The sequence below is a fragment of the Heptranchias perlo genome, chromosome 12 (assembly GCF_035084215.1).
Source record: "Heptranchias perlo isolate sHepPer1 chromosome 12, sHepPer1.hap1, whole genome shotgun sequence".
NCBI classification, from domain to species: Eukaryota; Metazoa; Chordata; class Chondrichthyes; order Hexanchiformes; family Hexanchidae; genus Heptranchias; species Heptranchias perlo.
The window spans coordinates 48,164,779-48,191,836 of record NC_090336.1 but is presented as its reverse complement, the minus strand read 5'-3'; the positions used below and the strand labels follow the sequence as shown (position 1 = coordinate 48,191,836).

Genomic DNA, 27,058 nt, shown 5'->3' with positions numbered 1-27,058 from the left:
AAAGACATAATTTATCATCACCTGCTGTTGTGTCTGGGTAGTCTTATGCTATGAAATGTTCCAACATAAAAAAAGTGAATGCACCTCCCCTGCAGGAGTATGTACTTGTTCACTTCTGAACAGTCATGTTGGAAAAAACATTTTATGAAGTTGTCGTTTATTATGCCAAAGTCCTCCTTCTAACAAAGAATAATTGTGAAAGATCTCATTTCAATTAGATTGGTATTTTGTCTTTAATTGTGGAGAACTGGATGTGCTTTCATGACATTTTTAGCAAGAAACATGGGTCTTTCATCTTGAAACAGTACTGTCAAATACCGACACATGACAGTCCAAAACATAAATGATCTGGCCGCTGTAATACTGATGGCAGTGATTTCTGTAGTCTTAAAATCTGCCATTTCATGAATTACTTCCTGTTCTAACCCACAAAACGTGTAGAGCCAATTCAGTGCATCAATATGCTTATGTTGTGATGCAAAATAGCATAACGATGCATGGAGCAGACTCAAGAGTGCCCAAGACCAATTCAATGTTCTTAGGAACAGCAACTCCATTTTAAAAAAATTTGCGGGGACAATGGAAAGAACAATCATTTATATTGTTAACTGCTTTTGTTCTAATATGGGCCCCTCTGGAGGACAGTTCCCAAAACAGAGACCTAGACTTCTGTACATGACAAGGACCTTCGATTTACCTTTAGTACTAGAAGCTTAAAGGTAAAGGATAGAAGATTTTATTTCATGAAAAAAGCTTCTCAAGTGTGGAATATATTACCACAAAAGAGTATTCAAGCCGATTCAATTGCATTTTAAAGGGAGTTGATAAATACAAAGAAAAATATTGAAGGATATGGGGAAGAGCAGGAAAATGGGACTTCACCAATTCAGTTCCAATGTGGAGCTTTCATTGGCACAGGCGTGATGAGCTGAAGGGGCCTCCTTTTGTGCTTAAATTTCCATGATGGTATGAAAATCCAATTTCTTTATTGATAATCAACAAATCAAAATTACATTTCCTCTACACATTACCCCTGCTAGCTCCAACTGTACAGAAACCCTGAACTTTACAAAACAGTTCCATGGAAATAATATCAGGGTTCAGCTCCATAACTAATGTAGATGTTTCAAAATTTTGCTTAGGAAAGTCAATTCTGATAAACTTAAGTTAATCCAAATTCAATTACAATTATTACACAATAGGAAATACTGGTTTGTTTATTAACAAAACAGAATGCTCTGAGGTTAAAATGTGTTAGGTTCAAATTTTGCAAACAAATTTCAAAACTGGTAATATGATAACAATCCTTAACATTTTTAAAAATTGTATTTGACAATGACAAGCATAAGTAAGGTATTGTGATGTTACAACTTGTAGCCAAGATTCCTTTCCTGGAAACACATATTCAACATTTTTCTTACTGCTAAGAAATTGAATTAGGAAAATAGCATTACTTTCCATTTGCACTAGACCAGAAAATAGCTAGTTTTAAGCTCTTAATACTGACACTCCTGTTTGCTTTCAAGTCTGGCAGGTTTTGAAAGAATAAAGCCATGTTTCCTATAATCACTATCTACAGAAGTGAGATTAACTGGATTATTCCTTGTCAGTTCCGATGATATGAAAGAAGACATTTTTGTCATAAGCATAATTGTAGTTTCTGTACCAACCTGTCCCCGTCCATTCTCATGTCCAGAGGGCCATCTTTGCTTAATGCAAAACCTCGCCATGGCACGTCTAACTGCATAGAAGAGCAGCCTGCATCTATGACAACTCCATCAAAAGTATCTGTCCCTACTCCAGATGCCAGTAATATGTCCTCCAGTTCGCTGAATCTTCCAAGGAGAGGTTGAAAGTGACCACTGATAGGAAAAAAAGTCACAAGGAGAGATTATTCTTTGCACAAATTATTTTTTAAAAATTATGCTGATAAGCCCTATAATTTTTTTTGGTCTGACACACACAAAAACTCAACACCATATTTGAGAGCCTCCAAACCAAGCTACTGAGAAATATACACAGGTATAATTTCTGTATGGCTGATATGGAATGTATACTTTCTCCCAGTAGGGTCATACCTCACTTACCTAACTCTGAGGTCTTAGAAACAGGGTGGTCTAAGAGGTTAAAATGTTCTACGTTCAGGTTTTCCCAGGCTTCCCAATTCATGGGTGCAATTGGATATTGTTGGAGCTTAATCAGCTATGAATGGGCAGTTTACCAAGGTACTGGTCAGCTTTACATTGTTTGTCTAGCTAGAACTACCCTATCCGTTATGCCATTGGCTTGCAGGGTTATCTGGAAGAATCTTGACCCCCAGTGACAGGTCTACCTCTCCAGCTGCAAACATTAACATTGCCTTGGGGCACTACAGACCTGCCTTCAAGTATCAGATTAGCGAGTCCACCACAGAGGATTGACTTGGTTCTATTGCCAGGCACATCATCTTGGAGCCTTCCAACTCTAGAAACCCCACTTAGCTCCCCCAAAGAAGACAGCCACTAGTTGACCATTAGGAAAATGACGAGCACAGGTTTGAGCCCTCATTAGGTGAACAACGGGTAGCATTAACATTTTTAACAAATCACTACATATTTATTTATAATTAAAAATGTTTTAACTATGTGAATGTGTCACAGTGCTGCAGTATCCTTTTAACCAATCACATCGTAGAACAGTGAACAGAATCAGAGATCATTCACAAAGAATTTTGTCCAATCAGACCCAAGCATGCTATTATTCCTTCAACCAATCAGATCCCACAACCAGCTCCACAGTATCATTTCTGATTGGTTGGTTTAGTCACAAAAACAGACAATCTACCAAAAAACATCTGTCACCATGAGTTCTTTACCCTTTCTTCCATGAACCCCTAAAACAAAAATTACAAAACAGAATAAATAAATCCAATTCATTACAAAAATCACAAACTTACCAAGAAACCTCCTCATCCCAGCTTCAAACTAATCGGTGGTTTCTCCACACCCTCTCCCCCCGGACTATTAGATAACACCAGAGGCGTACACATGTCTGTACTCCTGTGCTCAGCCAAAGGCCTGATGCTTGTTGCAGTCCAAACGCTTGTGCAAGCTTTAAATTTAGTCTGTCCTCAACTCTGGTATTGGCTCTAGCTGCTCTGTGCTCTCCTACACTATTCGTACTAATCCATGATTCTCTGCTTGGCACATTCTCCACCTAGTGGGTCCCGAGTCCTACCTTAATTTCAGCTTGACAGACATAATGCGTTACTCAAGTCGGGACGTAAACCCACTCAATCCCACAATATGCTATATTCCGTAATTCTAAAGGTTATCAGTAAGTAATGCTGTGACTCTCAGAAGGCTAACGTTAAACATTTTAATTTAACTGTAAAATATTAAGATTGTCTGATTAGCATAACAATTACAGATTCAATTGGCCACAGAGTACTTAAAAAATTGAACAGTCTTCAATACAGGCCAAGTAATTGGGCTACTAAAAAGATACTAATAGGTGTCAGCCTTGGCTCAGTGGTAGCATTCTCACCTCAGAGTCAGAAGATTGTGGGTTCAAGTCCCACTCCAGGCACTTGACCACATAATCTAGTCTTACACCTCAGTGTAATACTGAGGGAGTGCTGCACTGTCAGGGGTGCCATCTTTCGGATGACAAGTTAAACCGAGGCCTCTCAGGTGGATGTAAAAGACCCTATGAAACTATTCGAAGAGAAGCAGGGAAGTTCTCCCCAGTGTTCTGGCCAACATTTAGCCCTCAACCAACGTCACTAAAACAGATTATTTGGTCATTATTGTGGGACCTTGCTGTGCACAAATTGGCTGCTGCATTTCCCAACATTACAACAGTGACTACACTTCAATAGTACTTAATTAGCTGTGAAGCGATTTGGGATGTCCTGAGGTCGTGAAAGGCGCTGTATAAATGCAAGCTGTTTCGTTCTTTAATTTTAGGGTGTCATAGTTATTCCAAGGGAAATTTATTCCAATCCATGTATTAGGATTCTGTAACATTAACCAAAATAGGAAAGAAACACCTAAGTGACAGAGATACCCTAAAATTCAAAATGCATATCTCTGCAGACATGACTCTCAAAGTGCCCAGTATTACAAACTGAACTGGAGAGAAAGAAAAAAAAGAAACAGGAAGAATTAGAGCGCAAAACAAGCAGAAAGACAGTTACAAGAAAACAGAGACAATTTTTATTTTTGCTCATCATGGGACAGTGATAATTAAATGTCTAGATGTCTTGATAAAGCTTTATATTTTAGAGCTTAAAAACTTTTTCAGGCAAAATAAGGCTTATTGGTGAATGTGAAAGAGCAGTCTGTTTTAGTAAGACCTCCTTCTGCCTTTGACCACAATTTTCAAACTGTACCAATTTGTAGATGCCATATACTTTAACATAAATCAAAAGCACACTTACAAAAATATCAGTTAAACCCTGCTCTCAGAGGTAGACATTTTTTAAAAAAGCTCTGACGATGATTTATTGATGCATCTTGGTGACTGTAAATTAAATCAGTTCTTGTGATGTCAATTAAGTCCCGTTCTACAGCTTCAGAGGAACATTTTAAATCTACTACAATAAAAGCCAGGGAAAAAGATGGAGGTATGCAAAAGGATTGTTTTGCAGATTACTGAAAGATATATTCTACATAGATTTACATAGAATGTACAGTAAAAATTCGGCCCAACTGGTCTATGCTGATGTTTATGCTCCACACGAGCTTCCTCCCACCCCACTTTATCTCACCCTATCAACGTAACCTTCTATTCCTTTCTCCCTCATGTGTTTATCTAGCTTCCCTCTTAAACGCATCTATGCTGCTCCTTGTGGTAGTGAGTTTCCCATTCTAACCACTAACAGAGGAGGTGCCTTAGCTCAGCATGTGGAGATGGGGCAGGGCGAGGGGGGGGGTCTCACTGTACTATATCTTTTAACCTTTAATGATTTCACAAAGTAATTTCTTGCTATCTTTCATAACTGTTTATGTGACACATCAATTATTGTTATTTATTATTTGCTGAGTTAGTTTGCAATTTTCTTCAAAGTTAAACACAAAATACATAATGCCATTGTTAGTTAAAACAGAGAAATAGGTCTTCCTCAGTATACTGAAAATATCACACTGTTTCCTTGCTCTAATTAATTCTTTCCCAATCAAAACTGAAATTCCTAATTTCCCTGTCTTTCCTTCCTCCTACAATCTTCAAGCATTTAGTCTACAAGTTTGTTGTTATCTAATCAGAACTTCCCAATTTATCTAGTTTCTTTTACTCCGATCATCCTAGGTGGAGCCTTGAACCTTCAACTTGATTCCTCAACTATTCTCTCCAAAAACAAACTTTTCTTATGCAGCTATTAACAATATAAAACAGAAGATGCTGGAAACACTTTCCAACATCTTCTGTTTTTTATTATAACAACAGTTTGCATTTATAAAGTGCCTTTAACATAGGAAAACACCCCAAAGTGCTTTATGGGAGAGTAATCAGATAAAAATTGACACTGAGCAGAAGGAGCAGATATTAGGATGGGTGTCTAAAAGCTTGGTTAAAGAGGTAGGCTTTAAGGAGGGTCTTGAGGTAGGCTTTAAGGAGGGTCTTGTTCGAGCAGAGGAATGCTGAACTCAAAGACATATTGGCTACACCTTTCAAAATACGTGGGGAGAAAAGATTTTTGGAAGGGCAGTCACCCCACAACAACTTGTAGCACCTTTAACATAGCAAAACGTAGTAATCAGACAAAAATTGACAACGAGCTGGAAACACTTAGCAGGAGGAGAAAGGAAGGTAAGGTTAACGTTTCAGGTTTATAACCCCTTGTCAGAACCAGAAGTTATTGCAAATGTATGTCATTGTTTGTCATATATAGAGGCTATTTTTAACAGCTGCATAAGAAAAGTTTGTTTTTGGAGAGAATAGTTGAGGTATCAAGTTGAAGGTTCAAGGCCCATAATGTGGGACTCCACCTAGCCTGATTGGAGTAAAAAAAAGATAAATCAGGAAGTTCTGATTATATAACAACAAGCTTGTATACTAAAAGCTTGAAGAATGTAGGAGGAAGGAAAGGCAGGGAAGTAAGCATTTTCAGTTTTGACTGGGAAAGAATTAATTAGAGTAAGGAAACAGTGTGATGTTTTCAGTATATTGATTAAGACCTAGTTCTCTGTTTTAACTAACAATGGTATTATGTATTTTGTGTTTAACTTTGAAGAAAATTGCAAACTCAAGCAGGAAGGATGTAAAGAATCTTACAACACCAGGTTATGGTCCAACAATTTTATTTGAAAATCACAAGCTTTCGGAGGCTTTCTCCTTCGTCAGGTGAAGCAGGAAGGAGACATTAGGACAGGAGACCAAAAGCTTGATCAAAAAGGTAGGTTTTAACAAGCGTCTTAAAGGAAGAGAGGTGGAGAGGTTAGGGTAGGGAATTTCAGAGCTTAGGGCCTAGACGGTTGAAGGCACAGCCACCAGTTGCGGAGTGAAGGGAGTGGGGGATGCACAAGAAGAACGCAGAGTTCTTGGAGGGTTGCAAGGCTGGAGGTGGTTACACAGATAGGGAGGGGCAAGGCCCTGGGGATGAGAATTTTAAAATCAAGGCAATGGTCGACTGGGAGCCAATGTAGGTCAGCGAGCACAGGGTGATGGGTACGGGTTAGGATACGGACAGCAGAGTTTTGGATGAGCTCAAGCTTATGGAGGGTGGAAGATAGAAGGCCGGCCAGGAGAACATTGGAATAGTCGAGTCTGGAGGTAAAAAAGCATCGACAAGGATTTCAACAACAGATAAGCTGAGGCAGTGATGGCAACGGGTGATGTTACGAAGGTGGTAGTAGGCCATCTTTGTGATGGAGAGGATATGAGGTCGGAAACTCAGCTCTGAGTCAAATGGGACACCAAGGTTACAAACAGTCTGGTTCAGCCCGAGACAGTGATCAGGGAGGGAGATGGAATCGGTGGCAACGGAACAGAGTTTGTGGCAGGAACCGGAGACAATGGCTTTGGTCTTCCCAATGTTTAATTGGAGGGAATTGTGGCTCATCGAGGACTGGATGTCAGACAAGCAACACAGAGGCATTGGAGAGGTCAAGAGAGGTGGTGGTGAGGTAGAGCTGGGCTTTGTCAGCATACATGTGGAACATGACATCATGTCTTCAGATGATGCCACTGAGGGGCCGCATGTAGATGAGATACAGGAGGGGGCCCAAGGATAGATCCTCAGGGGACTCCAGAGGTGACTGTGCTGAGATCGACTGCAATGGGTTGAGAAGTCATTGCAGTAGATTCTCTGGTTATGACTGGATAGGTAGGAGTTGAACCAGGCAAGGGCTGGCCCACTCAGCTGCACAATAAAAGGAGGCACTGGAGGAGGATGATGTGGTCAACTATGCCAAAAGCTGCAAAGAGGGCAAGACGGATGAGGATGATTACACACAAAGACAAACAACCATATCTCAGTGATGAACATATTAATAATCCTTGCATGCAACAGTAACCAATCAATCACTTTAGGACTCAATATACTAACTGGGAGCAGTGCTTTCACACTGTGTCAATGATGCTCTATCAATTCTCGCGATCTTCACATAACCTATTGGTAATTTTTTTTAAAAATCAAAAAACGAATACAATTTAATGCCAAAACTCAACACTTACACCAAAAACTCAACAGCAAGATTCTGAATATGACATTTATAGTACTCCGGTTTTTCTTCTGAAACATGTCTATCTTTCTAATGAAACATGCATTATCTGCATCTCTCCAGGATAGGATCCAAAGATAAATATGTATAGTTTTACTGTCATTTAAAACTTTTTTTCCTATGCAAGTTTAAGAGTTAAATGGAACACGTACAACGTTAAGCAAATGAATTACAAAGTTTACTTGGAATAGTCAACCCACGAATAGAGCTAAACAGAAATCATTTTGTGCTGGGTAGCTCAATTGCACACCGTTACATTATTGTTTAACAACAGATTTTCCTGATTTGATGTCAAGAAGAAAGTTTGCAAAGCAATTCCACAGTAATACTTGCTCTACATTCAACTTATCAATAAGTCACAAAGTTTATTTGCATCTAAACTATATACGCATGGAAAGAAATTAAATACGCATGGAAAGAAACTAAATTAGACCCATTTTCTCCAGTCAAGTGCAATACATACTTTGTTCTATGATGCTTAGATAGAAACATCTTTAATTAGCAATGCAGGCGGATCTGGCCAAAGTAATTGATGAAGAGAAGTACAAGTTAATGAACACAAACATTCAATGCGTCATCAACAGAAAGAAGCAGTTTAAAATTTCACAAGTATTTAGCTCTTAGCAGTTCTTAACTGAATATCTTTCACAATGTCACCCCTTTCTCGGAGAGGCCCCAGGGAGTTAGGAACACAGTTTATTCTTGCAGAGCTTCACGGTCATTAACCTTTATATGGATATAACATGAAATGATGCAATGATTTATGGGCATATGTATAACTAGCAACCTCCAAAGAATGGCTGTTGGGTTTAGGATACAATATATTCATCATAGCTCAGATTAATCCAACATATATGGTTTGAAGACATATACTAATTAAATGAAAGCTTTTACTCCACCAGAATAACCAGATAACCAAATAACCAGCTCTATTGGGAAACATTCCACATTCCATTCAGTCAAAGCAAACTTATTTTCAATATCTAGGATTCTTTTTGTTCTCTTTAATTTTTAAACTTAGGCAACATTGGTAGATCTGACAGGCATTTTATGGCTAAATGATCTTTTCCTGAAACCGTTGAAGACTCAATTAGAACCATGTGAGATGGGGAAAGAGAAGGATGTGATTGGGAAGGAAAAGCAAGCTTAATTATAATACTGCAAGTAGAGATCCAGAAACAAAAACTGGTATAAATTCCAATTCAACATGTCTCATTGTGTATGTAGATTGGTAATTGGAACCAGAAGAGAGGAAGTGATCCTTTGGACTTTTTTTTCTGTTTCTGAATAACATAATGCTAGGATTTTATACTTTTGTAAGTATCTGTATATTTGAATGCTCACTTTTATAAAACACTGTAAAATATCAATGAAAAGTTTTTTTGAAGTTTTAAAAAAAATACAGAAGTTCTGGTTGCTATCAGTAATATTTTTCAAACTGCAAAAGGAACCAGTAATTACTAAGAAAACAAGTCATGACGGGACATGCACAAGGTTGCAGATTGTATTTACAAAGGAGGTTCAGATTGTATTTACAAAAGAAAACCTTGAGCAGTTTCTAAACTGATTCCAGCCTCATTCAATACTCCTAGCTTTAAAAATATTTGATATTTATACAAGTAACATTTAACTATATGTATTAGCTCTTAGTGCAAATTTGTTCGAAGTAATACATCGTGATTTTTAAAAATCTTTAAACTAAGAGGTTAGACACCTGGTTTTTAAATTGAGCCTAAAGGAAGCATACAAGACGCTGCTTGATATGCTGATTACATTTTGCCAGAAAAGCATCAGTTTCTTTTATCGTAATTTAAATGTAGAAATTTCACTCTATGTTCCAATTTTAATTGGAAAATATTCACTTTCACCTTACTAACGATATTATTTTCACTAGAAGTAATTCCTATAAATGTGAGATATTACTTTGGGTCCATACTTAGTTCTAAAACAATAAACTAACAGGAAATCTGCCAACCAAGAAATACAAATCAGTTCAAGCAAACTTCAGAAATCTAGTGACAAATTTAATTTGGATGCCCATACATTTCCAGCCTTGAATTTTTTAAGCCACAACTGAGTAATTTACAACCAGATAACCTACTCCTTTCTCTCACAAAACTTAGAACATGCATTTCATTTAAAGACTGCCATTTAAAGTGGCAAGCTTTAGTGGCTTTTGATGAAGTGCAGTAACATTTAAACTTTCTCGCCACAATATTTAGAACTTGTCTCTTTTATATATTACAGAAGCTACTTGAAGGCACTTAAAATGACAGGACTAGAGACAAATATCTCAAAACAGGAGGAATGTGTTACAAGTGAAAACAAATCAAGTAAAACCATTTCAAACCTCAATCCTAAATTGTAGTAGCATTTGTAAAACTAAAAATCATTTTTTTTTGTGGCTTGACATGGTATTTTTTTTAAAGTATAACTCAGCCTTACCGAGCCAATGAATCATAAGAAGCGTAACTAAACTTGGATGTGATTGTTTAGCTCTGTAAAACTAGCTACGAGTTCAATTTTTACAATAGTAAGAAATGCAAAAAATTGCTAAACAATCACTATTTATCCAGTACTGATTTTAACATTAGTTGCAATGCATAAAAAATGTCTAAACTTTATAAGAAAGAAAATCAGCAAATCAGTTTTCACAACTGGTATGTTTATTTTTGCTTTTTAATATGTACACTATTTCTTACTTTTTATAATTTTGTAGATTTTCCCTCTGCTGACCAGCACAGTCTCTACCTTGGTCAGGAGGCTGGAATAGTTTCGTCCATTGAAATCTTCATAAACACAAGCAGTGTTGCTCCGTCATCATCCCAATATACAACAGGATCAGGTCCAGTGATGACTCATGAAGACCAGCAAACTTGCACTACTCGGGAAGTTGAAGGTTTCTGAAGAATGGGTTTCAAACTCTGGTCTCGTACTTAACTGCCCAACACTTGCAATGCAACTAGAAGGGGGTGGGGCCAGGGCCTTCCATCAGCAATGAATTGTAATATACCCAGTCTTTTACTTAGAGGTGTCAAATTTTTATTGTGTAAAAATTTAAGATCTGAGACAGCCTTTTATCCCCTCACACATTTTCTATTTAATGATTTCTGAATTATTCACTGAAAAAGCAAAATTAAATATTGAAACACCAAAAAAGTAGCATTTTTCATAACTGCTCCATTCAACTGGACAGAATTACTGATATCTTAACTATAAGACAAATATACACTTGCATATTTTTTCAATACTGATATTTGTTTATATTTAAATGGGTGTCATGGAGTCATATGGTTGACATTTGTAAAGCACTCGTGATTTCAGAATATTTTGAGATTTACTGAAAAACTGAATCCTGGTTCTATTAAGTAGTTATAGTGAAAAGTAAAGCCACAGCCCCAAGGTAAACCTTACTTCATTACATTTCACAACTAGGATAAGTACAGAGATACAATTTTAAAATAACCATATGTAACCAGTAAAATGACAAGTAAATTAGCAAACTTTTGAAGAACAAACCGAGTTTGTCATATGTGTTTAAGTTGCAGTGTAGATTACTTTCTTGTAAAGTATCTCTTGATATTCATCTTGCTGTGGACAACAACCACACTATATTGCCTAGGTTACATCATTGCTAAATATTTTCCATACCACTACAATTAAGTTTGTACTTTAAACAATACAGACTGTTCAACTCTTCTTGCATGTCTGTCCATCTCTTTATATAAAAATTGCTTGCTGGAAACAATTCCTCCCACCCCAATATCTGTAACTGTAAGTTTTACAACTTTTCCTCCAGAATGACGTATTGATATTGCATGATAGCTTTTGTGCTGTAAAATTAAATGTCCCTTATATTCACGTGACATAAGGACATAATGCATAACTCATAACTCATGTATTAAAAGCCCAGAATCTTCTACCTCATTGAACTGTATAAAAAATCTGCAGCTATTTTTACATAACAATGTAACCCAATGGGTCACATCAATCATAAATTTTTTAACAGTGCTTCAGAAAATAAATTGCCGACAGAAACACGCTGCTAATGGTTCCTGATGGAATGACAAAGGTGCTGACGTAAATACTTAGTTACACTTCAAGAAGTATTCAGTTTTGTTTAGTGATGTCTTATGCTATAAAATAGTTTATGAAACAGGACTAGTCACTTGAGAGTTTGCATAAAATACTAAAACACCTCCTAGTGGTCACATCAGTGTAGCATTGGCCGAGGCCTCAGAGTGGGTCATGCTCCTGACTACATGGGGAAAAAAATGGAGAGAATAATAGGATCCTGAATATTTTATTTTTTACATATAATTTGAAATATCAAAAACAAGTATAATTTATTTTGCCATTAAATTATACTACGGTGTATCTTAAGAAAAAATTGTAAATGACCTAATAAAGCCAAAGCAAAAAATAAAGGGTTTCCTGCTCAGTCAGTGAATGTTTGGTGTGGCCACATGCATGCACATTTTTAAAAAAAACATGGATAAACTGTTAAAGGGAATGTTTATTCATCAAGTTAGCAATGCCCCTTCTATAGAGAACTATTCCTCGCCGGATGCTTATTTAATTGGGAGCAACTGTATCCTCAACACTGTGTTACTGAAAATATTAATTTAATGGCTTTGGTACCAAAAGTCCATGTTAAAACAAAACAAAAATTAGAAAATACAGCTGCATCACAATTGATAGTAACTGAACCTGAAGCTTTTTTGAACTGCTATTTATAAAATAACAGTAAACTTTGTAATAAATATAAATACAAACCAAAATATTTTTAACAGGCACAGCTTCATAATGACAGTCACATCGCAAAGAAGTTATAATTAATTTTCTTGAGCTACAATACATTAGTAGAAATTAGTTATAAATAGAATACATTCATAAATTATCATAAGCTCAACTTGTTAAGATATTTATCATACATCTCAGTTGACTCTTGACATCCTCATTTTTTTAACCCACTGCATTTGATGCCCAAAGCCTACGTAGGTCTTGTAATTCCTCAGCATTCGTCTGAGGGCAACAGTTTTCACATACGCACAGGTCTCAAAATCTTTTATATATAAAAACTTGTGCAAAAAATTGTTCCCACAAGCTTTTCTAAATTGTAGTAAAACTCAACTAGATTTTGGGCTTGTTCAAACTTGACATGGTTGCTAGCAGTTATTAACTGGCTGCTTTTCTTTCACATCTTCAATGACTCGATCTCTAATCCTTTCATTCAACACTTCCACTACTGTATGGGCAGCTTGTCCCCATTTTCTGCCATATATGTAGTCACTTGGTGGGAGTGGGGAGGGGTTTAGCAGCAAGTTCCAGCTATGCTGAAATTCTGATGGATAGCTCCATAATCTGCACCCATTCCAATCATCAACCATGTTGCTGAGTCTGAGCAGCCAAGTGGAGCAGTCTACAAGCTGCATGTCCACTGTCTTGCATTTTCTCAACAATTTTGCAACACCTCAATCCATAGCGGAACATGTGACAACCTCAGCGGAGCCTTTCGCAACAGAGGTTCAAAGAGCGGTTAGGTGCTTCGACTGGATGCTCACCGTGGTCAATGGTGGTGAGATGTAGCTTTTGTTTTATGATCTATGCATTTCAGAAAATGCATTAAGCTGTCATTGATTGAGATAGATACTGACTTTCTTGATGCTTCAATTTTTAAAAAATGTTAAATTTTGAAGCCAACTAATTATCTCACCTGTGTTTTGTTGACAGAAAAGGTAAATGCTAACTATTTAGAGCTGTGAGGTAGCCATTCTAATTGCTATCATCTATGTGATTGAGGGACAGACAATATCTTTTCTCATAATTGTATTTTGTTTTTTAAGTTAAATTTTGAAAGCCACCAGAGCTGCTGAGAGAAACCAATTGGCAAGGAGGGAAGAAAAAAAAACAAGTTGAAGGTGAAGGGACCTCTGACATTTAACCACCTGCCCTTCAGTTTCTCCTGCTTTCTGTGCATGTAAAAGATTTCTAACTTTCATGGATCGCACATCATTAAGGATTGCAGTCATTCACATTCACTGCCGGCAAGCACACATGCGCAGTTAAACGCGAAAATCGGGAAGTTGCTGTCCGAGATGCGCTGCCCCTCCGTAAGCTGCAAAAAACGACATCTCGCCATCTGGCTCCCCATTCAAATGTATTGAAAAGCGTGAAGTTCCTGAACTGACATCGTAGATACAGACTAAACTCGCCACAAAAAGTTAGGGTTTGTCCATTCCAGTCTAAGTACTCTTTTGACAGTGTGATAAGTCTTAATTACTGCCAAACGACCTCTATAGCATTGAAAATTAACATTTCCAAGTGTGGAATCTCATTCTTTCAGCTTTTAATTATTGCTGGAGATTTAAAAAAAAGTAAATAATTTTTTTTTTGTTGTTCACTTTGTCTCTTATCTCTCTCTTAATCCAATCTTTCTTTCCCTCTCTTTATTTTGCTTTCTGTACCTGATTTGACATTGAATTCACTATTCTAACTTACACTTCCTGGTTCAGACTCTGCGCTGCTCATTAACAGTTCTTCAATCTGATTGGTTAAGGAGTTACACACATGCTTACCCTGCTCGCATAGGTCCGAGATACGCTGTTTGGATATTTAACTGTTAGCAACTTGCTGAGCAAAACCGCAATTGATGCTAAATGCACTTCCAACCACATTTTCTGAAAAGTTGAGTTACTTGAAGGCTAGTTGGAGATTGCATTTTAACATCTGACACTTTATTAAACATGGCTGTGTTTTTGTTATTCACTTTCTTTTCTCATTCAGCACTTCTTATACCATATGTTGTTCTGGTGTTGCAGTTTTTAGGTTCCTAGTAATCTAGCTTCAAATGATAAAAGAACAGACCAGGCTTATTACAGTTGAAACAACTTTACATTCTGTAGCTTACTGGAAACCTAAAACTCAATCTTGTACATTGAACTAGCTGTCCAGCATGGATTAAACCATTTGATGCTTAATTGGTACTTTGTGTTATCATTGCCAACATTAACTCTTTTGTAAATTTCCTTGCATCATCTTACCCTCTTGAAACAGGGCCACAAGGACAAAACGCTACCCTCAACTCAGACTAGCAGAATTCATGTTGCTGATAACATGAATGTGCATCTTCTGTAAGTGGTAAAGCCCACTGTCACCCTCCCTCACACACGTGCACTCGAAACATGTGAGCAAAGTGCCCGTGGGACATTTAGTAATTTAAACAGGTTGTGCTGATACGGAGAAAACATTAAGCCACATTGTCCAACATCTGACCCTCTTGTAGATGGCAAACCAGACCACCTAAAGAAGGGGTGGCATAACAATCATTCCAAACCCTAACCCCACCCTCTCAAACCCTCGGCCAACACAGCACTCACGTCACGAGGTCCACTCTCCCCAACACTATAACCTCACAAGCACAATGCCTTTTTTAGTGGGTAATCTACCTCGACTGATACAGAATAATGTAATGCCATTTGTATACACTCAGCAGTCTCATATTACTCAACTCAAAATGTAATTGTATGAGCAGAATACATTGTGATCAAGGCCAGTGTTTTAAGGTGACTAATTAAATCAAATTCCATTTTGCAACTGCATTTATTTATAATTAAGCTCCTTAACTTATGAAGATCATTGTTGAATTGCATTTTTATCACATGGAGTTTGCAGGAATTTTACTGGTATCTTGGGGATCTTAATCAGTGATTCCACCCATTTTCCACGTGAAAAATCCAAATCAGTGCCTTGATCTTGATTGAATCAATGTGTACCAGGTTTTGTTTGTTCCTTTAAAAATCTAAATGGTTAAGCAAAATGTCAACACTTAAGATGCTTTGAATTGTTAACAGATTTTGGCACCAGAGGGCTACCTGCTGTTGACTGAAATGCGTGGGAAACTAGACAGTCACTATAGGAGGGCTATTTTACAGGTTAAGTTATGTTGAATTCTATTTGTTGTTTGGATTCTTAATAGTATCCTGCCACAATTTCCTTAGTGAATAAATCCACCACATGGTGTGGTACTTAATCTATACAAACCTCGAAGACCCTGCATTTGATCTTAAGTCTATGACAAGTTAATTTCAGTCAGGGTTGTAGTGGGGGCATTGTAATTGGCTCCAGCATTCCCAGGCCAGAGAGGAGGAAAAGAGAAATAGTCTTCAGCATTCTCGTTTTACCTGGACCCCTGCCTCTGGCCTCTTATCCTCTCGATCTTTTCATTGCGAACTGCCGGCGTGACATTAGCTGTCTGACTTTCTCTACTCCCTTCACTCACTCTAACCTACCTCCCTCTGAACTTGCAGAACTCAGTTCTCTCAGGTCCAACCCTAACATTGTCATTAAACCTGCTGACAAGGGCGGCACTGTTGTTCAGTGGCGAACAGACCTCTAACTTGCAGAGGCTGAACGCCAACTCTCTGACACCTCCTTCCGCCTTCCCCTGGACCATGACCCCACCGCCGAACATCAAGCCATAGTTTCCCAGACCGTCACTGACCTCATCTCCTTTGGAGCTCTCCCCCCCACCCCCCCCACTGCCTCCAACCTCGTAGTCCCCCAACCCCGCAAAGCCCCCTTCTACCTCCTTCCCAAGATCCACAAACAGGACTGCCCTGGGAGACCCATCGTTTCAGCCCATTCTTGCCACAAGGAACTTATTTCCTCCTATCTCAACTCTATTTTTTCTCCCCTTGTCCAGCCTCTTCCGAACTACATCTGCGACTCTTCCGATGCCCTCCGCCACTTTAACAGTTTCCAGTTCCCCGGCCCTAACCATCTCCTTTTCACCGTGAACGTCCAGTCCCTCTACACCTCCATCCCCCACCAGCACAGCCTGCGGGCCCTCCACTTCTTCCTTGAACGGAGGCCCAACCAGTCTCCATCCACCACCACCCTCTTCCGCCTGGCTGAACTTGACTCCACTCACTTCATCCAAATAAAAGGTGTCACTATGGGAACCCGTATAGGTCCCAGCTTTGCCTGCCTTTTTGTGGGATTCGTGGTACATTCCTTGTTCGAGTCCTACTCAGGACTCCCCCTCACCTCTTTTTACAGTACATTGATGATTGTATTGGTGCCGTTTCCTGGTCTCACCCCGAACTGGAAAATTTAATCAACTTTGCTTCCAGTTTCCACCCTGCCCTCGCCCTCACATGGTCCATCTCCGACTCTTCTCTTCCATCCCTCGACTTCTCTATCTCCATTTCTGGGGATAAGCTGTCAACCAATACCTATTGCAAGCCCACCAACTCCCACAGCTACCTTGATTACACTGCCTCCCACCCCGTTTCCTATTCTCTTCTCCCAGTTTCTCCTTCTCACCTGTTCTGATGATGCCACCTTCCACACCAGTGCTTCCGATATGCGTTCCTTTTTCCTCAACCGAGGATTCTCCTCCACTGTAGTTGACAGGGCCCTTGACAGTGTCCGCCATATTTCCCGCACTTCTGCCCTCAACCCTTCCCTTCCCTCCCAGAACCATCATAGGGTCCCCCTTGTCCTCACCAGCCTCCACATTCAACGTATCATCCTTCGTCATTTTCGCCACCTCAAGCGTAATCCCACCACCAAACACATCTTCCTCTCCCCTCCCCTTTCAGCATTCTGAAAAGACCGCTTCCTCTGCGACACCCTGGCCCACTCTTCCACAAGATCGTAAGAATTAGCAGGAGTAAGCCATATGGTCCCTCGCGCCTGCTCCATCATTCAATCAGATCATGGCTGATCTTCGACCTCAACTCCATTTTCCCACCCAATTCCCATATCCCTTGATTCCTCTAGAGTCCAAAAATCTATCCATCCCAGCCTTCAATATATATTCAATGACTCAGCATACACAGCCCTCTGGGGTAGAGAAGTCCAAAAATTCACAACCCACTGCGTGAAAAAATTCCTCCTCATCTCAGTCTTGAATGGCCGACCCCTTATCCTGCGACTATGCCCCCTAGTTATAGACTCTCCAGCCAGGGGAAACAATCTCTCAGCATCTACCCTGTCAAGGCCCCTAGTAATCTGACATGTTTCAATGAGATCACCTCTCATACTTCTAAATTCCAGAGAGAATAGGCCCATTCTACTCAACCTCTTCTCATCGGGCAACCCTCTCATCTCAGGAATTAATCTAGTGAACCTTCGTTGTACCGCCTCCAAGGCAAGCGTATCCTTCCTTAGATAAGGAGACCAAAACTGTATGCAGTACTCCAGGTGAGGCCTCACTAAAGCCCTTTACAACTGTAGTATAACTTCCTTACTCTTGTACTTCAACCCTCTTGCAATAAAGGCAAACGTGTCATTTGCCTTCCTAATTGCTTGCTGTACCTACATGTTAACTTTTTGTGTTTCTTGTACCAGGTCACTCAAGTCTCTCTGAACACCAACATTTAATAGTTTCTCACCATTTAAAAAATATTGTGTTTTTCTATTCTTCCTACACGAGTGAATAACCTCACATTTTCCCACATTATACTCCATCTGCCACCTTCTTGCCCACTCACTTAACCTGTCCATATCCCTTTGCAGACTCTTTGTGTCCTCCTCACAGCTTACTTTCCCACCTAGCTTGATATCATCAGCAAACTTGGATACATTACACTCGGTCCCTTCATCTAAGTCATTAATATAGATTGTAAATAACTGAGGCCGAAGCACCGATCCTTGCGGCACCCCACTAGTTACAGCCTGCTGACCCGAGAATGATCCATTTTATCTCTACTCTCTGTTTTCTGTCTGTTAACCAATCCTCTATCCATGCTAATATATTACTCCCAACCCCATGAGCCCTTACCTTGTGTAACAACCTTTTATGTGGCACCTTATCGAATGCCTTTTGAAAATCCAAATATACTACATTCACTAGTTCCCCTTTATCGACCCTGCTGGTTACCTTCTCAAAAAACTCGAATAGATTTGTCAAACATGGTTTCCCTTTCATAAAACCATGTTGGCTCTACCTAATCATACTATAATTTTCTAAGTGCCCTGTTACCACTTCCTTAATAATGGATTCCATCACCCCCAACACCCGATCTCCTCCCCAACACTTGCTCTTTCACCTCCTCCCTTCCCATCGTCCAGGGCCCCAAATGCTCCTTCCAGAGCCCCAAATGCTCCTTCCAGATTAAGCAGTGGTTTACTTGTACTTCTTTCAATTTAATATACTGTATTCGCTGCTCACAATGTGATCTCCTCTACACTGGGGAGACCAAACACAGATTGGGTGATCACTTTGCTGAACACCTCTTCTCTGTCCGCAAGTGTGTCCCTGTTCTGCCGGTCACTTGCCATTTTAATTCCCCATCCCACTCCCACTCTGACCTCTGTGTCTTCGGTCTCTTATACTGTTCCAATGAAGCTCAAAATAAGCTTGAGGAATAGCACCTCATCTTTTGTTTAGGAATTTTACAACCTTCCGGACTCAACATTGGTTGCAATGACTTCAGACCATAACCACTGCTCCCATTTTGTTTTTGTAATTTTTTTAATATATTATTGGACTGCAGCTGCTGGTTATGTTTCTGCTGTTGCCATTTACAGCTACTCCAGACTGATCTTTTGTTTCTTTACTTGTCCCATAACCACCCTCCTTGCCTTGCACCAGCATCCCTTTTGTCATTTAATCCTGCCCTCTGCCCTATCACAGATCTTCCCTTTTGTTCTTTTCTCCTTTCCCCTCCCACCATCCCCCCCCCTTTTCCCTGGTTCTGTACTTGTTTAAAAACTTTAACATCTTCCAGTTCTGATGAAAGCGCTTAGACCTGAAATGTTAACTCTGATTCTTTCTCCACAGATGCTGTCTGACTTGCTGAGCTTTTCCAGCATTTTCTGTTTTTATTTCAGATTTCTAACATCTGCAGTATTTTACTTTTGAAAGAGTCAGGGGTCAAACTTTTGATCGCTATCCAGTAACCTTTAATGACAGCCATCCGTGGCTAAGTAAAGAAATTAAGGATAGTATCCGACTAAAAACAAGGACATATAAAGGTAGCCAAACTTAGTGGGAGGATAGAAGATTGGGAAGTCTTCAAAAGACAGCAAAATGTAACTAAAGGATTGATTAAGAAAGGGAAGATAGATTATGAAAATAAATTAGCAAAAAATATAAAAACAGATAGCAAGAGTTTCTACAGTTATATAAAAAGAAAAAGGGTGGCTAAGGCAAACGTAGGTCCCTTAGAGGATGAGACCGGGAAATTAATGGTGGGAAACACGGAGATGGCAAAAATGCTGAACAAATATTTTGTTTCAGTCTTTACGGTAGAGGACACTAAGAATATCCCAACACTGGACAAACAGGGGGCTCTGGGGGGGAGGAGCTAAATACGATTAAAATCACTAAGGAATTGGTACTCAGTAAATTAATGGGACTCAAGGCGGATAAATCCCCTGGACCTGATGGCTTCCATCCTAGGGTCTTGAGGGAAGTGGCAGTAGGGATTGTGGATGCTTCGGTAATAATTTTCCAAAATTCTCTGGACTCGGCAACGGTCCCGGCAGATTGGAAAACTGCTAATGTAACACCCTTATTTAAAAAGGGTAGTAGGCAGAAGGCTGGAAATTATAGACCAGTTAGCCTAACATCTATGGTGGGTAAAATTTTGGAGTCTATTATTAAGGAGACAGTAGCAGAACATTTGGATAAACATAATTTAATAGGATAAAGTCAGCATGGCTTTATGAAGGGGAAGTCATGTCTGACAAATTTGCTTGAGTTCTTTGAGGACATAACGTACAGGGTGGATAAAGGGGAACCAGTGGACGTAGTGTATTTAGACTTCCAGAAGACATTCGACAAGGTGCCACATAAAAGATTATTGCTCAAGATAAAGAATCACTGGATTGGGGGTAATATTCTGACATGGGTGGAGGATTGGTTATCTAACAGGAAGCAGAGAGTTGGGATAAATGGTTTATTCTCGGACTGGCAACCATAGCCAGTGGTGTTCCGCAGAGGTCGGTGCTGGGTCCCCAACTCTTTACAATCTATATTAACGATTTGGAGGAGGGGACCGAGTGTAACATATCAAAGTATGCAGATGATACAAAAATGGGAGGGAAAGTAGAGAGTGAGGAGGACATAAAAAACCTACAAGGGGATATAGACAGGCTGGGTGAGTGGGCGGAGATTTGGCAGATGCAATACAATATTGGAAAATGTGAGGTTATGCACTTTGGCAGGAAAAATCAGGGAGCAAGTTATTATCTTAATGGCGAGAAACTGGAAAGTACTGCAGTACAAAGGGATCTGGGGGTCCTAGTGCAAGAAAATCAAAAAGTTAGTATGCAGATGATCAAGAAGGCCAACGGAATGTTGGCTTTTATTGCTAGGGGGATAGAATATAAAAACAGGGAGGTATTGCTGCAGTTATATAAGGTATTGGTGAGACCGCACCTGGAATACTGCATACAGTTTTGGTCTCCATACTTAAGAAAAGACATACTTGCTCTCGAGGCAGTACAAAGAAGGTTCACTCGGTTAATCCCGGGGATGAGGGGGTGGACATATGAGGAGAGGTTGAGTAGATTGGGACTCTACTCATTGGAGTTCAGAAGAATGAGAGGCGATCTTATTGAAACATATAAGATTGTGAAGGGGCTTGATCGGGTGGATGCGGTAAGGATGTTCCCAAGGATGGGTGAAACTAGAACTAGGGGGCATAATCTTAGAATAAGGGGCTGCTCTTTCAAAACTGAGATGAGGAGAAACTTCTTCACTCAGAGGGTGGTAGGTCTGTGGAATTTGCTGCCCCAGGAAGCTGTGGAAGCTACATCATTAAATAAATTTAAAACAGAAATAGACAGTTTCCTAGAAGTAAAGGGAATTAGGGGTTACGGGGAGCGGGCAGGAAATTGGACATGAATTTAGATTTGAGGTTAGGATCAGATCAGCCATGATCTTATTGAATGGCGAAGCAGGCTCGAGGGGCCGATTGGCCTACTCCTGCTCCTATTTCTTATGTTCTTATGTAACTTCTATTGGAAATTGCATTTGTGGATGCAGATTATGTTGACTTGCAACATTCACTGTCGGAGATTAAACTTGAAGGACACTCCCTCATGCCAGGTTGCTGACAGCTTTCACAACCTCCGAAACCATAACCTAGCGTGAGGTTTCACCATCAGAAGAGTAGGTAAATTGGGGGGTGGGGAGGCAGGAACTAAAGGAGTGTGAAGTTAGATTATCCATCTTTGGTATAGTCCTGCTCTCTTTTTGAAATTCAGCCTCCGCAGATAAGAAGTAGGTTGTCATCTAGAGCCTTGGTGCTTTAAGAAATGACACAGCTTGAGCAGTCATATTCTACCTCACCGTAACAGAGGCCCCAATCTGCTTTGTAGCAGATCTCTCAATTGTCTCCCACACCAGATAAAGCTGGATTTACCAGTTATCCTTATTAATGCCATAATGAAAACAATTCAAATCTTCACCTGTAGTCCCTAGATTGAGAGAGGAAGTTAGAGGTCTGAGTTATGGGGAAAGGCTGGAGAAATTTGGGCTTTTCCTCCAGCAAATTTAGGACTGATATCAGAAAATTGTTCTTCAACACACGGAATGAACTCCCAGATAAAGTAGTGGAGATGCAAACTGTGGAATCATTGAAGAAACAATTGTATGCTGCAATTGAGGCACTATATAGCCATTCTGGATGGATGGACTAAGATGGGCCAAAAGGCCTTCCGCATCTATAATTGTTTTGCGATCTTACGAGTTCTAGTTATTTCTATATACACTGTACTAGAATATTACTATTCTGATACCCTAGCTATCTGTAACTAAGTAAACCAGACCAAATTCTCAGTTACACACACCTTCTGGAGAAATAATGTTTAAAGTGATTGAAAATGTTACCAGATATTTTCGTTGCTGAACAACATTACAATGTGGACAGGAGTTGCTTGGTTAAAAATTAAAATAAGAATACACATTGCATAATCGTAGGGAAAAAAGATTAATCCATGAAGAAGGAAGCAAGTGAGAGGTTCTCCATTACAATTCCAATCTTCACATTTCATTGTTATTTATAATGTTGTTTTTAAATTAATGAAATAAAAGTGTGTTGAAACTTATTTTTTTTTAAACTGGAGAGCATTATAAGCCTGGAAGTTGCTTTACTGTTGCGTGTAGCCATGTGAAGCAGTGTTCAACTCTCGTTGGAAACATTTGTCTGCAGAATTAAAATATTCTAAACAACATATTGAGACAAGTTGCTTCAGATATAAATAATTTTTGCAGTGTATCATAAAGCTAAACATTCACTCAGTAACTGTATAGGAGGCCCATTATTAAAAAAATATCATTTAGAAATAAGATTCATATTTTGCTCCAAAATATAGAAGTTGCAAATGCTGGTACTCAATAGTTTCATTCAGCAAACAATTCAATTAAAAAAAAGATGACACTAGAATGTGAAGTATACCATGTTTTTTGACTAGATGCAACTATAAAAGTAACTGTGAAGTTGAATAGTTATATTGCTGTTAATAATTTTTTTTTTGTTAAATAATCATATTTTAACTGCAATTTTTCATCAATAGAGAAACTTCATTCCTTCACTCTCTGAATCTTATTTCCCATTTCCAAGATATTCTTCAGTTAACATTTTAAACATATGTTTCAAACATTTTTCTCTAGCCATCATCCCCAAAAAAGACACTTAAAAGGCTTCCACCTTCCTAATCCCAAAAAGTAGCATAACTTTTTCTAGCCCTTCCTTCAAAAAGATTTGGCCAGTTCCGAAACTGAAAGTCAGATTACTGAATTTCTGATCTCTGATTATCAGTGTCACTTGCACTGCATGAGCATTAGAGCTAATGCAATAATCAATTTCAAGCCCCACCAGTGACCTGTTGGAAATTATTTAGAAATAAAAAGCTGACGCAAGAACTGATATGGAACACTGTAAATCATTGGCTCAATGCACAAATAAGTAGCTTGTTGTACTTCTGGAAGTTTATCATGGGAGATAAGTACGTCAAAAAATCCAATAACATGAGTGCATCTATTCAAGTTTGGAGATGTAGTAGGAAATGGTTAGTTTTAATGAAGTCAGTCAATTAAGTTGATCAAGTATAAAAACTTAATAAATAAGAAAAATTTATATCAAGCCAACATTCAAGCAAATAAATTGATTTTTTTAACCTTTCATTGGATGCAGATTTTCTTTGGTTAAAGCAATAATATATGGCAACTTCTGAAAGATATATACTACCCAGATTCTGTAACCCTTTAAAGATTTATTGTAGTTTACATAATCTGGATTCACAATTTCAATGCAGCACTGAGTGTTGCAACGTTGGAGGTGCTGTGCGGAAATATGACTTTGGTGACAGTGACCATAATTCGGTGAGATTTAAGGTGGTCATGGAAAAGGATAGGGAGGGGCCGGAAATAAAGGTTCTAAATTGGGGGAAGGCCGATTTTAATAGGATAAGGCAGGATCTGGCCAAAATGGACTGGGATCAGCTGCTTGTAGGAAAATCCGCATCGGAGCAATGGGAGTCTTTCAGAAGGGAGATTGAGACCATACAATGGCAACATGTTCCCGTAAAGGTCAAGGGTGGTTCCAAGAACTCGAGGGAACCTTGGATGTCAGGGGATATACGAGAATGGATTAGGAAAAAAAGGAGGGCTTTTGGCAGATACAAAAGGCTAAAGACGGAGGAAGCCCTAGAGGAGTACAAAAAGTGCAGGGGGATACTTAAAAAAGAAATTAGGAGATCAAGGAGGGGCCATGAAATAACACTGGCGAGCAAAATAAAGGAAAATCCTAAGATGTTTTATAAGTATATTAAGGGTAAGAGGATGACTAGGGAAAAAATAGGGCCCATTAGGGACAAAAATGGCAATCTGTGTGTGGAGCCGGCAGATGTAGGAGGGGTTCTAAATTAATTTTTTGCATCTGTTTTCACTATGGAGAAGGACGATGTAGACATAGAAATACGGCAGGGGGACTGTGATATACTCGAATATATTAACATCGAGCGGGAGGAGGTATTGGCGGTTTTAGCAGGCCTAAAAATGGATAAATCCCCAGGCCCGGACGAAATGTATCCCAGGCTACTGTGTGAGGCAAAGGAGGAGATTGCGGGGGCTCTAACAAATATATTCAGAACCTCTCTGGCCACAGGGGATGTGCCAGAGGACTGGAGAACCGCTAATGTAGTACCATTATTCAAGAAGGGGAGTAGGGAAAAACCGGGGAACTACAGGCCAGTGAGCCTAGCATCAGTGGTAGGAAAATTATTGGAAAAAATTCTGAAGGACAAAATTAGTCTCCACTTGGAGAAGCAAGGATTAATCAGGGATAGTCAACATGGCTTTGTCAAGGGAAGATCATGTCTGACTAATTTGATTGAATTTTTTGAGGGAGTGACTAGGCGTGTGGATGAGGGTAACGCAGTGGATGTGGTATACATGGATTTCAGTAAGGCCTTCGATAAAGTCCCCCACAGGAGACTGGTCAAGAAGGTACGAGCCCATGGAATCCAGGGTGCCTTGGCACTTTGGATACAAAACTGGCTTAGTGGCAGAAGGCAGAGGGTGATGGTCGAAGGTTGTTTTTGTGACTGGAAGCCTGTGGCCAGTGGGGTACCACAGGGATCGGTGCTGGGTCCCTTGCTGTTTGTGGTCTACATTAATGACTTGGATATGAATGTAAAAGGTATGATCAGTAAGTTCGCTGATGATACAAAAATTGGTAGGGTGGTAAATAGCGAGGAGGATAGCCTCAGTCTGCAGGACGATATAGATGGGTTGGTCAGATGGGCGGAACAGTGGCAAATGGAATTTAACCCGGAAAAGTGCGAGGTGATGCACTTTGGAGGGACTAACAAGGCAAGGGAATACACAATGAATGGGAGGACCCTAGGCAAGACAGAGGGTCAGAGGGATCTTGGTGTGCAAGTTCACAGATCCCTGAAGGCGGCGGAACAGGTAGATAAGGTGGTAAAGAAGGCATATGGGATACTTGCCTTTATTAGCCGAGGCATAGAATATAAGAGCAAGGAGGTTATGATGGAGCTGTATAAAACACTGGTTAGGCCACAGCTGGAGTACTGTGTGCAGTTCTGGTCGCCACACTACAGGAAGGATGTGATCGCTTTGGAGAGGGTGCAGAGGAGATTCACCAGGATGTTACCAGGGCTGGAGCGCTTCAGCTATGAAGAGAGACTGGGAAGATTGGGTTTGTTTTCCTTGGAGCAGAGGAGGCTGAGGGGGGACATGATTGAGGTGTACAAAATTATGAGGGGCACAGATAGGATGGATACTAAGGAGCTTTTTCCCTTCATTGAGGGTTCTATAACAAGGGGACATAGATTCAAGGTAAAAGGCGGGAGGTTTAGAGGGGATTTGAGAAAGAACTTTTTCACCCAGAGGGTGGTTGGAGTCTGGAACTCACTGCCTGAAAGGGTTGTGGAGGCAGGAACACTCACAACATTCAAGAAGCATTTGGATGAGCACTTGAAATGCCATAGCACACAAGGCTACGGACCAAATGCTGGAATATGGGATTAGAGTAGACAGGGCTTGATGGCCGGCGCGGACACGATGGGCCGAAGGGCCTCTATCCGTGCTGTATAACTCTATGACTCTATGACTTGGGCGTATCTGCCCATTTCATTGGTTCAGGTGTACATTAAATATCCCAAACCACCATTTAAAGAAGAGCATGGAGTTCTCATGATGTCCTGACCAACCTTCCTTCCTCAACCACCACTGTTGGAAACAAACTAATGTTCATTCATTCCATTGCTGTTTATAGGACCTTTCATTTGCACAAAATGACTGCCATATTTGTCGACATAAGTGAAGCATTACATGTGAAATACTTTTGTATATTAGACAGACATGATAGGTGTTTATATTCTTTCATCTTAGTTAACATAAAATTATCCAAACTGCATTCTTTTATTACTATGTCCCTGACAAGAGTTCCTTCAAATTACTTGAAAGTTTGTTAGTTAAATACATTCCTGTAGTTTTCATACAAAACTTCTAAGTACTTCAGTAGATCCTGGTTATTCTTGTGTGTGAGGATATGACTTTTTTTTAATATAATACACCAGCTGATCTTGTAGCATTGGTCAGTGCCATTTTATAACTGGAACATTATACCTTGTAATATGCAACATATATTATAGCTGTGGCATTACTCATAGACAAGAAAAATTATATACGTTCACAAACTAGCTCTCTTTGTCTTTCCTCTTAAATGTCTGTCACTCCAGTTTTTGTTTTGCAATCTCCCTCTTTATAGTTATGACACACTTTTCTCTTTGAAGCATCTGCCTCACTCACTCAGATTTTGTCTTTCACATTATCTGCAAGTTTCTTCCTCCCCCGTCTCCTCTCTTTT

The 27,058-nt window shown here is 39.6% G+C and overlaps 1 protein-coding gene across 1 annotated transcript in view; it reads right to left on the bottom strand.

Moving 5' to 3' along the window:
• The window catches only part of mettl15 (methyltransferase 15, mitochondrial 12S rRNA N4-cytidine), a 130,011-nt gene that overhangs the window by 23,828 nt on the left and 79,125 nt on the right, over positions 1-27,058 (bottom strand). The window contains exon 3 of the mRNA XM_067994088.1: positions 1,671-1,862. Coding sequence (XP_067850189.1) covers positions 1,671-1,862 — 192 coding nt within the window. The remainder of the gene's footprint in view (positions 1-1,670; positions 1,863-27,058) is intronic.